The sequence below is a fragment of the Prunus dulcis genome, chromosome 5 (assembly GCF_902201215.1).
Source record: "Prunus dulcis chromosome 5, ALMONDv2, whole genome shotgun sequence".
In the NCBI taxonomy this organism is placed as follows: Eukaryota; Viridiplantae; Streptophyta; class Magnoliopsida; order Rosales; family Rosaceae; genus Prunus; species Prunus dulcis.
Window position 1 is genome coordinate 9,464,688 of NC_047654.1, and position 12,759 is coordinate 9,477,446.

At 38.2% G+C, this 12,759-nt stretch overlaps 1 protein-coding gene and 1 long non-coding RNA gene across 2 annotated transcripts; both read left to right on the top strand.

Moving 5' to 3' along the window:
- The first annotated feature begins 6,461 nt into the window (after positions 1-6,461).
- LOC117627017 (putative F-box protein At2g16290) lies at positions 6,462-7,586 on the top strand. Its single transcript, XM_034358885.1, has one exon. The coding sequence runs from the start codon at positions 6,688-6,690 to the stop codon at positions 7,396-7,398; it is 711 nt and encodes a 236-aa protein (XP_034214776.1). The 5' UTR covers positions 6,462-6,687; the 3' UTR covers positions 7,399-7,586.
- Positions 7,587-9,143: 1,557 nt separating this feature from the next.
- Positions 9,144-11,756, top strand: LOC117627018. The gene is made up of 4 exons (XR_004585703.1): positions 9,144-9,281; positions 9,418-9,554; positions 9,649-9,750; positions 11,476-11,756. It is a non-coding gene; the product is annotated as an uncharacterized LOC117627018 (long non-coding RNA).
- The last annotated feature ends 1,003 nt before the right edge of the window (positions 11,757-12,759 follow it).

Below are 12,759 nucleotides of genomic sequence, written 5' to 3' on the forward strand. Positions count from 1 at the left end.
TGGGGAGCGCCCTACTATAGCTAATTTCTTCTCCCTCAATGACTGATACAAATATAGAGGAAGAGAAGAAGGCCACGGTGGAAGACACTTTGAGACGGCTATAAGGTTTTTGGGCCGAAAGAGCGGCCGAGCATGGGTCCACCTCAAACTTGGTGGAATTTCTTCATGAAGGTCTGGAGGATGATGCACTTGAGCTTGAAGAAGTGGAGTTGACACCAAGCGAGATGGATGATTTGAAGGCGGAAGTCCAAGACCCTTTGTTAGAAATCAACTTGGGGATGGAAGACAACCATCGACCGATACATCAGTGGTCTAATCGAGCCAGAACTTCGGGCCAAGATGGAAGAGCTTTTGAGAGAGTTCAAGGATTGCTTCGCTTAGGATTATGCTGAGATGCCTAGATTGAGCCGTGACTTGGTCTAGCATTGCCTACCAACGGTGGAAGATTTCAAGCCCTTTGAGCAGCTGCCCCGCCGAATGTCGGCGGAAGTAGAGTTACAGGTTAAGGAAGAAATTATAAGGCTTGTGAAAGCCAAGTTTATTAGGCCAACTAGATATGTAGAATGGCTTTCAAATATTGTACCTGTAAAGAAAAAAACCGGAGCAATAAGAATATATGTTGATTTTCGCAATCTTAATCTTGCAACTCCTAAAGATGAATATCCCATGCCCATGGCCGACCTCTTGGTCGATGGGGCGGCCAAGCATGAAATTTTATCATTCATGGATGGGCACTCAGGTTATAACCAAATTTTTATAGCTGAGGAGGATGTCCTCAAGACAGCCTTCAGGTGCCTCGGATCCATTGGAACTTTTGAATATGTGGTGATGCCCTTTGGCCTGAAAAATGCCTCGGCCACATATCAACGAGCAATGAACGCTATTTTTCATGACATGATCGGTCGAAATTTAGAAGTCTACATCAACGATGTTGTTATAAAGTCGGAGTCTAGACCAGGTCACTTGGATGACCTTCGATCGGCCTTTGAGAGAATGCGGCGACATCAATTGAAAATGAACCCAAAAAAGTGTGCTTTTGGGGTGTCCGCCAGAAATTTCTTAGGATTCTTGGTGCACCAAAGGGGGATTGAGATTGATAAAAATAAGGCGAAGGCTATCATTAATGCGCCCCCTCCAAAAAACAAGAAAGGTTTGCAAAGTTTATTGGGCCAAATTAACTTTCTTCGAACGTTTATAGCCAACTCCGCGGGAAAAGTTGAGCCCTTCTCATCTTTGCTAAAACTCAAAGATGAAGAGAAATTTCGGTGGGAAGAGATTCGCCAAAAGGCATTCGACGCCATTAAAGAATATTTGGCCAACCCTACGGTACTTATTCCGCCAAAGCGGGGCCAACCTTTGAAATTATATATTTCGGCCGCGGAGAATTCAATCGGAAGTTTGCTAGCCCAAGACAATGATGGGAAGAAAGAGCAAACGGTATACTACCTTAGCTGAATTCTAACGGCCACCGAGAGGAAATATTCTCATGTGGAGAAACTTTGCTTGGCCCTATACTTTACCGCGACCAAGTTAAGACATTACATATTGCCCTCCGTGGAGGCACGACATCGTGCAATATTTGAAAAATCCAAATTGGTCGCATAGCCAACAAGTTCGGCGAAAGGCCCAATATTATGTGATAAGAGATGAAGTATTGTTCCGCATAGGTTCCGATGACTTGCTCATGAAATGTTGGGAAAAAAAGGAACAACTCATAGCAATGACCGAGGTCCATGAAGGGAAATGCGGTGCCCATCAAGCTGACATCAAGATGAGGTGGCTTTTAAGGAGGCACGACTATTATTGGCCAACTATCCTCAAAGATTGCATTGAATATGCCAAGGGTTGCAAAGATTGTCAAAAACATGGGCCGATCCAACATGTCCTGGCCGGACCAATGAATCCCATTGTCAAGGCTTGGCCTTTCAAAGGTTGGGCAATGGATGTGATTGGCCAAATCCACCCAAAGTCATCCAAGGGCCATAAGTACATATTGGTGGCCATCGATTTTTTCACAAAGTGGGTGGAGGCCGTCCCAGTCAAGCAAGTTACCCAAGTCGAGGTGATAGAATTCATTGAGAAGAATATCATTCACCGATTTGGCTTGCCCCAGTCCATCATGACTGACCGAGGAACGGCTTTCATGGGCAAAGCTGTTCAAGTCGCCGCAAGGAATTGGGGAATTAGGATGGTTCAATCCACCCCATATAATCCCCAATCAAATGGCCAAGCGGAGGCTAGTAATAAGGTGATAAAAGGGATTTTGGAAAAAATGATCGATAAAAATCTCAAGGAATGGCACTCTTCTTTCCAACTCTTTATGGGCGTATAGAACCTCGAAGAGGTCTGCCACGCAAACAACGCCATTCGTCCTCACCTACGGCCATGATGCCATCTTGCCACTTGAGATTTCGTTTAAGTCCCTAAGGGTCGTTCGCCATGCCGAATGGAGTGAGGACAAATATGAGCAAGCCATGGTACAAGAGTTAGACGACCTCAACGAGGTCAGGTTGGGCGCTCTAGATAGATTGAAGGCCCAAAAAGTGGTCGTGGCTCGAGCATACGACAAGAGAACCGAGGCCAACAGTTTTGGGGTCGGAGATTTAGTATGAAAGACCATTCTTCTGGTGGGATCAAAGGATCCAAAATTTGGCAAGTGGTCTCCAACTTGGGAAGGGCCATTTCTCGTTCACCAAGTGTTGGGGAAGGGGCCGCACAAGTTAAGTGACCAAAATGGTCGTGTCCATGATTCGCCAATCAATCGATTTTTGAAAAAATATTACCCAACGGTTTGGGAAATGGTAGAGAGATAGTCCGCCGCAAAGAAACATTTCATAATAAAACAAAGATTTTTATTAGAAGAATGGGCATCATAAAAGGATAACTTCCAAGAGATATCATATGTATAGGTGGGCAAAAGTTTACTACAAAATGGGGCCAAGCAATGGCCTAAGGATCCACCAAAAGAAATAATAACTAAGATAGTTCTACCATATGTGGTGACCAAATAAAAAGAAACTAACGAAGTACAAAATGGGCCAACCAATACTCAAGTATGAACCTAAGCATCAGGAAAAAGGTGCGGAGGTCAGTCCTAAAGCTCTCCATCGCAGTATCTTTGGCAGACAAAATAGACTGAATCATCAACTTCCTCTCTCGATACTCTCCTGATTGCTTGGCAGGTTCCGGTGCCAGTTCAGGAATAGGAAAATTCTCCAGTTCAGGTGAGGGATTCTGTCCTTAAAGTCGGAGTGACCGTCTAGTCCCTCTACGAGTGCCACCACATTTAGAGCCTTTAATTCTGTCACAAGATCAAAAATTCATCAAAACCAGATTGCACACAAAGTACATAGTCTACAAGAATTTAAACCTAATGCTCTGATACCAAGTTGATAGGACACGACCCAAATTCCACTTTGGAATCGTGCCAGACTCTGTGCGTGTTCGACACCTAGTGCCCTTTTTACTAAAATCCAAATTTATTTTAAATTTACTTCTGCCGAAAATTCGGAAGAGTTTCCATTGTAAATTGCACTTTTTCCAAAATTTCAACCTGTCAAGAAAGCATAAATAAAAATATCTCAACTGCTAGCATGCTATCAATTTACACCGAACAATTCAGCCAACATAAACGGCCTCAGCCTATACAAAAATCCTTGGGCAATTCTACAGAGCAACTAAGTTCAGAATTTTCAAAGAAACAACGTAATTACAAAGGAAATCCTACGTAGCGGAATAGAAGGATGGAGAATAGTGACAGCCCTGTGGTGACGTCCTGGTACACGACTACTATATAGGGGCACAAAACATTGAAAAACGTGAGTGGACAAAAATAATGTTTTAGAACATAGAATATCAACATACTAATCACTCTGTTAAAACATTTAGAAAATTCAACCATATCTATGTTCAATATTCGTATAAAAATCCAGGCATACATATCCTCATATATATATATATATATATATATATATAGCTGATCATACATTCAGCAAAACATCAACAAAATATTTGAGATTATTAAAAAGAAATAATTTCCTACCACCTACTTGTACCCATCATATATCCGTCAATTCCTTAAATTCCGTCAATTCCTCGCGTCACAATTTGTGACACGTCTTCGCAGGTCTCGGTAACACAAGGTCCACCCGAGTCGTAATCCTCGCAAGACTCCAAGGACACTTGGTCCACCTAAGCTGCATTCCTCGCACCATATGATTTGGGCATCCTCGAAACTCGTGGGGCGTTGTCAAACGTGCGCTGACTCAACCGAAGGCAACTAGGATGTCCGTAGACATCATTATAACCAAAGGCAACAATTTGGGTACCTATGGTGGTTTAAAATAAAATACATGCCTTTCTTAGAAAATTACCATTTCATTCCTCATCAAATCATTCAATCTGGATAAAACCACATTTCCTACTTTCCAAGCTATTCGCATTAGAATATAACAGTATACAATAAAGAAATACATAAATTCCAGTATACCTGCTTGGAAAGTAATAACCATAAATAATCCATTCAAAATCAATTTATGAAATTTTGTTTGAATAAAACCGTTTAGAAAATAAATGTCCACTCACTGTGCGTCCGACCTGCTTTAACCCTTTGAGGGTCCCTCATGTGGATCAGTTGGTACTACAGTACCTATTAAAGCCATTATAGATATGTAATTAATAAAAATTGCTCAGCATAATAATTTAATTTAAAACCCTGACCCCCGGCTCTTAAAAATGCGTGAACCAATTTAAAATAATTCCTATGCCCACTTAAGCATTTCCAAAGAATAGAACAGTCTAAAAAGACCCGAGACTCGTAAAACGATAAATTTCCTTAACTCGGGACCTCGTGGGGTCCACGACCTCCAATTGTCAATTCGTGAGTTTTTATAGGTTCTGCATATTTTAATAACCATGTTCTGAGAGTTTAGCCTAAATCGGACGGTTGGATTAATCACGATCGCTCAATCGTACGGATATCGTTTTATTAAACTTTGGAAAACCGAATCGGAATATCCGGGAGTCCGATTCACAATCCGTGAAATCCTACACGATTCTACGACCGTCTAGATCAATATATATTAAATTGGAAGCAATCCAACAGTTCAAACATATCGAACCCGAATAACGCACAATAGGCGAAATCCGTTCGGAGTTCAAACGATGTCCGAATCGAAATCTGAGCATTCCTACGTGCTCGTGACAACACAAGGATTATTTAAGAACATAATGCCAGGCCACCATGCTGCCCACGCGCTACCACAAGCTCTAGTAGCGCGTCTCCCTTATTTTGATCGATAAGTAAGGACCCTCAACTATATCTCTTTATCAACCAATAAATTAGGTACTAATAACTTAATAACATAAATTTAATTTTAAAAAAATATTGCTCCAGACCTTGGAAAAGTACTACTATTTTGGAGAATATTTCTAAAATTTAACTTCTACCGGAAAGGGTAATATTTGAATGAGGATTTAATTTAGTTTTTGTAAAATTATAAGGGAATAAAATTAAAACATATAAGGATCTTTTGTCTGTAGTCTATCTATTAATATATAACATCATCAATTCATCTAACAAAAATTATTATTTATTAATTTAATAAAAAGGCATATCAAATTATCAATTAAATAAACCCAAAAAGAAAACAGCTATGGATTCAGGTATTACTTTTCCAAGAAATTATTCTTATTTTTCTATTACTTATATATCTTTCTTTTAATCTAAAATTTTGCTGTAATAATATTCCAATTTTTTCTATTTTGGAGGCGTTTTAGCTATGGCTCAGTCTGGTTTTACCCGTTTGTCTTTTCAAATTGGGAATATTTGAGTTTGTTGAACTTTCTGTTCTTCATCTGTCTAATTCAATTTTTCCCGTTTGTCTTTTCAGATTGGGAAAATTTGCCTAAGGACCTATTAGATCTAGTTTTAGAGAGATTAGAATCAATTTCAGACTATTTGGCATTTAGGGCCAGTTTGGCATTGCTGTGCTGTGAAAATAATCGCTGTCAGATTTGCTGTGAGAGAAAGCAGTTTGGCGTTTGGTAAAATTTTTGTTAAAAGTGTTGTTGGTATTGATTTTATGCATAATCAGAAAATGATTGCCGCATAATCATTAAACCCAGCGCCTTTTCGAAACTGATTTCTGCATAATCAGAAAATGAAAGCACCTCATTAGCTGCTTTCCTTTATAGCTTTCTCTCACAGCAATTTTTAACAATAAGTGATTTTCTCACAGTTTACCAAACGGGTTGAGCTTCTCAAAATTTTTTTAAAATCACTTATTACCCCAAATAAGCAATGCCAAACGAGCACTTAGTGTTGTTTGTAAGACATGGAATGGTGTAGCAAAGAATAGTCGGAGCCAAAGTCGACACACAGCTCCAATGCTCTTAATTTCTAGTGACAAAGAAGATACATGGAACTTAATAACGTCATGAATAATAAGGTTCTTGATTTACAATTAAGACTTCCGAGTAAGCGATTATGTGGGTCTTCAAAAGGATGGCTAATAACTCTGGATGAGAACTTCGTTGTGACCTTAATGAATCCATTCTCTATGGTTGAAGGATGTAAAGAGAAAGAAAATTCAATCATTCGCCTTCCTCCACTAGCGCGTATGTACGACTTTAGAGAACCCGATTATCATGTGTATAAGGCTACAATTTCAGCAGACCCAATTTTAAATGCACATGATTTTATTGTTACGGTCATATACAGATTTTTTTTCTAATTTCGCTGTTATCAGACCTGGTAAAGATACAGAGTGGTCGTATATTAATTTTAATTTGGCGGATGATTACGAATTCCGACGATTTCATGAAGTTGTTCACCTTGGAGATAAATTTTATTGTCTACATAATGATGATAGAATTTTAAGTTTTGATGCTCGGGATACAATTGAACTTTCTGAAATTATAAGTGAATTGGAAGTAAAGTGGGGAAGCTTGACACCTATGGAAGGGTTTGGTTCACAAAGCCGCGCTAACAAGACATATATTGTGGATTCCAATGAGAAAGGGTTTTTGATCGTGAAAAGGTATAAAATTTGGGAAGGTAATTGGCCAGATGAGAAGGCTGTCACATTTAAATTTGAAATTTTCGAACTAAATTTTGATAAGCATGAGTTGATTGAGAAAGAAACCTTGGATGATGCTGCCCTTTTTTTGGGTGATAATTCTTCCATGTTTGTTTTGGCTTCAAAATTGCCAGGATGTCAGCCCAACTGCATATACTTCACCTCAGATTATCAACGTTCGTCTTGGGTACTTGAAGATTTTGGCGTGTATAACATCAAAACTCAAAGCATTTCAAAGCCTTACACGACAACTGCTATGACCCTGTTGGCGAGGACTAAGCAACCAGAAATTTGGGTTATGCCAACTTGTCGACAGTGAAAAGCTCCTTTTGTGGCTTCTTGTTTTTATTGTTAATTTGTGACTTGAATGTCTTTTTGGTTTTTGTTTTCTGTTTCAAACTATTTTCTTTCGTTGAAGCTCCTTCTTGTGCTCTTGTATTTGACGTAGTGTGCTCTTAAGTATTTGCCATATATTTTGTACAATGAACACTTTTGCCATGGCTGAAGGTGGATATATACTCATTTTATATAATTATTTTTTTTCCATATCATACATTTTTTAGACCACAATTTCATATTCGAATTAATGTACAAGTCAAAAGTATGGTAATATGCGTTAAGTATTTAGGTTTTCTCATCATATATCCTCCTTAATGCAAGTATATCCTCCTCAACTTGTCGATCGGAACTTCATGTTGTAAATTAAATATGATATGATGAAATATTAAACAATATGATTGGGTTTTAAATTTGTGTGCTTGTAGCTATATATGCGAGATTAATAAGTAGATCTCCAAACAAAAATTAAAATCGGAAGTTTTAAGGCACATTACTGTTTGGTCTAGCCCTCAATCTCCACTAAAAAAGAGGTTAAACGTTTATAATTCCTGGATATTGACAGTATTGGGTGTCGAAGAGGTGACCATGAGGGGCGAGGGGGCTAGCTTACCACTATGGTAAACTAAACTTATTTTAAGAAAATGTGAATTCATATTACACAAGAGGGTATTTTGGTAAATGTGAATAACTAAGCGGCAATTTTAAAGTTCGGTTTTTACCCTTGTCCACACATTTTGTACTGGAGGAGATCGTCCTCCTTATTCTTGATTGATATAAAATCACACTCAGAGTCAGAGAGATCCACATATAGTAAAGCAAGCTCATTCAATCTCAGTGCTCCGTACTCAGAAACCCTCACCGCCGTTTACCAATCGTCTCCCGCCGTGCCCCTTTTAACGGTAATACGAATTTCATTCTTTGGATATATATTTCTTTTAATTCAGTGAATATTTTATGAGTGGTTGGGGAGGAAAATGAATCGGGGAGTGACAGTTTCGGCTGCGGAGGAGCAGAGCTCAAGCCTCAATGTGCATTGCTCTTCCAACTTTTTTCATTTTCTTTGACGAATAAATTTAAGAGGTAGACATAAATGTAATTTTACCCAATTTGGGGTTTTGCATTTTAACTTGTATAACTTTGAGATTGGCTTTACCATATCTGAAAGTTGCATTCTTTTGTATTTTCTCTTTGGGTTAATGCTGCATTTTTGTAACACTTTAGCTAACCATGTGATGTAGCCGAGGGGCGTTACTTGTTGCATTAGTTGTTATATTCAGTTGTTAATGTGGTCAGAAAATGTGATCCTTCTCATGTTATGAGGTGAATGGTAAGCACAAAGCAACATTTATAATTTTGTGTTTAAGTTCGTTTTATTAGTTGAATACTTATTGGATATGGTTCCCCAATCTGGCACGCGCAATATAACATTTCTCTAATTTCCATTTTACTCAGAAAGGTCGTTGATCACATATGCCTACTGAAAGCAAAGGAGGATTTATCTGACGAGGAAGAGAAGGAAATGCTGGATTTTCTTTATACAACCCAGTATCAAATGCGAGGCATTCTTGCAGTATCATTAGGTGAGCTTTACTTGTATAAATCAATTGTCAAAACAATGCTGTCTCAAACTTTCGAAACTCAAATACTTGTTTCAGTTTAATCGTTTTTCTGTTGTCTGATTTTAATTAAAACATGGCCTTATATGTTCGATCACATTTATAGGACGTATCTGCAATGAAAATATCGACAAGTATATACATGCTGTCTACATGCGTTTCCAAGAGAAAAGAAGACATTGGGAAGTTTTACGAGAACCCTTTCTACTTGCAAGTACTCAATGAGCATGTAGTGCCTTACTGCCATGTATGCCCTGACATGAAAACACCAACACTCTGTGCTTTAGGCTTCCATTTCTTTAGTTTCTGCTTTATCAACTTTCCTTTGAATAGTTTAGTATTTTTCTCAATTTATTGGTCTGACATTTAATGTACATAAACAGGGATTGACTAATGCGGATTACGAATCTGAAGTAGAAGATGTATCATACCTATATTCTGAAAAGGAGAGGTTGGAAGCAACATCCTTCCCAATATTTTATACCAGCTAGTATAGAGTTTGATTCTTGCCTAATTTGAGGTGCAGACACATTTTGGAATTATAGCTCTTAGATTTGTCTCCATTGCAGTCGGCCGACATTTCATTAATATTTGGAAATTTTACAAAATTGCAGATATGGAAGTCTAAGTTTGATAAAATCACTCGGAAAACACTTTCGCTTCATTTTTCAGTTGATCCAGTCGGCAGTGAGATTATGTAGCGAAACTTCTTTGAGGTTTGTTTCCCCTGTTTGTCTAAACCACGGAATCTATGAAGAGTACTAAATCTTATAATGTATGAATAGAGCAATCTATTTGGTTGGAAGCTCTGTCTATCTTGTCTAAACGGAAAAGTGTGCAATGTATTGGTGTGACTCAGAACCATCTACCGGGCACTCAATCCATCTTGAAAAATCCTCTGTTCAAAATTCAAGCAATCTAATCAGTCCAATCCTTAGAGATCATAAGAGGTAAAAGTGTTTACCATACAGTAGGATCTGTATATTTTATTTATAATATTTCTGGTATGATTTCAAATCATCACTTGCATTTAGAGGAAAATTCTTTGTGAGGGATCTATATCATTCTGATCACTCAAACTTCCACAAAGCTGGGTTGCTTGTAACACTAATCTTCTTTGTGCTTTCAGGATGAATAAAAGAAACTAATTTTATATACATTGCATTGGCATATGTACTTAAAAAATTTCTACCTTCCCATTTGTTTTCTTCTAACATGGAAGTTACATCAGAGAATCCTTCCAAATCTATTGTTTGACCTCATATGGAAAAACAAACACACACATAAATATGCAAACAGATTATGAATATTTTAAGTTTCAATTATTTTATACTCCAGAAGAGCCAAAACTGTGCCCCACCACCCAGGACAAAATCAATTAGATGGTGTTTGCATGTTGACTTGTTATATACAACATTACAGGTGCTTTATAAGTACACACATACTACTAGTTTGTGATGTAATTAAGTTAGTTGGTCATCTCTTGTACTTTGAAAACCTTTTCTGCAAGAACTTGCTTTGTAGGTTCTGACTTTTTTCTTTGAACTATAATATTTATTTAGTGATAAGAAAATGTCAAGATTATTCAGATCAGTATATTATCTATTTCTTCAACTAAGATATTCACCACATAATGCAGCCCCTCTTGAGAACATGTGTAATAAATTTTTTTACCATTCAATCAAAAACTGTTTACAGACTTGCACCTTGTTCATAGACTAGAGTTGCTCACATTCTTTCCCAACTGGATCTATGAGACTGAGTACAAAAAATAAATAAATAAATTTTGATTTACACTAGAAACTGATAAAAGTATTTGTGTGACTGAATAATACACTTGATTGCAAGAGGCCTGATCAGTTGTGAAGAGGGTTTGGTCCCTGTGGAACTTCTTGTAGAGAAACACGCCTTTGAGGGCGCCGATCTCATCTCTGCTGCTGGATCCCTCTGGAGCTTCTTTGGAGAAATGCCATGAACCTGGAATAGGATTCAGATTTATCTGTTTGCTTGGATTCTTCAACTGTCACTCTGTGGATGTGACGATAACTTGATATCTGACTGATCATGAAGATCACACATACGACTCTGAGATGCTAAATTCTCATGATTCTTAAGATGATAAATTTCAGTATTTCTTACAAAGAAAAAGGAGGCAAGTTAGGAAAACTGAGTATGTTCTCTCATTCCTCAAATGCAAGCAGGTATGAAGTCTTTGAATATGGGATGGCAACCTGTGGGAAAGATAGAGCCAAAACTCACAATTCATTCTACTGAAATGACATAAATCCCGATCGTCGTTGCGTATTTGCGAAAACATCCATTAAAATACCCAAATTGCCCAAACATAGAAAAATGATCTTGCATTTGTCATCTCATTCTGCAGTTTTATGCATGTAGCTGTTGTTTCCAACTATACTAATCGAAGATGGTTTGTGTTGCAGCTTTGCAGGTCATTGCAGAAAGCTCTGAGAGTGTGATTATATGCAAACAGATGCATGTTTTGGTACTTTTTCTTGACTTAATTGTCTCTTTTGGTACCCAATGAAGTGCTTATGTGAAAAACGGTTTGTCATTGCTATCTTTGATGCAAATATTGGACCAAAATGTCTCTCCACGTGAGGGGCACATGTTTAGTTACGGCTTTTTGCCTAATCTTTATGATTGTTAAGAGACCCTTATCATACTAAACTTATTTTTTTTAAAATGTGAATTCCTATTTACACAAGAGGGTATTTTGGTAAATTTGGATAATTAAGCGCCAATTTAAACCCACTGTTTTTAAAGTTCGTTTTTTTTAGGACAAGGAAAATTATAAGCAAAAATCACGAGAGCACCCAAGCCCAAAAAAGGTCAAAATAAAAGGGAAGTGAATAACTTAAAGGCAGCCCATGTTCCTACAATTTAGAAGGATGAAAACCATGGCCCACGTTTGCAATAGCATCAGCTGTGAAGTTAGCTTCCCGGTGGACATGGGTGAACGGAGACTCACAAAAAGAGCTAAGCAAGTGGACGTCCTTAACTAGAAGTTTAAGGCTTCGAAGTGCTTGGTTTCCGAGGGCAGTCAATAATAATCTTGGAATCCCCTTCCACTAAAACTTTACGCCATCTCCAATATTCTTGGCACCAGCTAGTAAGACATGACTCTTAAAATCTCGAATAACAAATCATGTTGCTGCAAAATTGTTACGAACAGAACCATCAAAGTTTAACTTCAACCAACCAGAAAGGGGTGGGTGCCACTTAATATGTTGAGGGGGTTTTTGTTCCCACCAACTTCTTAAAAATGTGATGCCAATAAAACACCCCAATATGACCAACCACAGTAAGAACCTTAACAGGATGAGGGGGTAAATCTCTGAAAATGAGGTTATTTCTAGCTTCACAGATTTGCCAACACAACAACAAAACTTCACTAAGGATATCAGGCCCTTTAATATTAGCAGTAGTTGGGAAAGTACACAACCAGGGCAAAAATCAAAATTTGCAGGGGTGGTATCGGGTGCAAGGTTAGAGGGGCAGATCCACATAGGAGCAAAGGGGGTCAATTGACCCTCGCAACCCCAGAATCCACCATTAGAGGGGAAAAATTTGACTCTGCGAAGTGTTTGTCGAAATGCCCCAAAGGGGAGCGCCTGGACTTCCCAGAATCCGCCAACCGCACCTACGTTTTTCATGTCTCCCTATACATCAAAACGACGTCCTTCCACTTAAGGGCTTTGAACGAA

What these genes read in the sequence shown, in the direction of transcription:
- LOC117627017 (XM_034358885.1), top strand. Translation starts at nt 6,688, where the DNA reads ATGCACATGATTTTATTGTTACGGTCATATACAGATTTTTTTTCTAAT.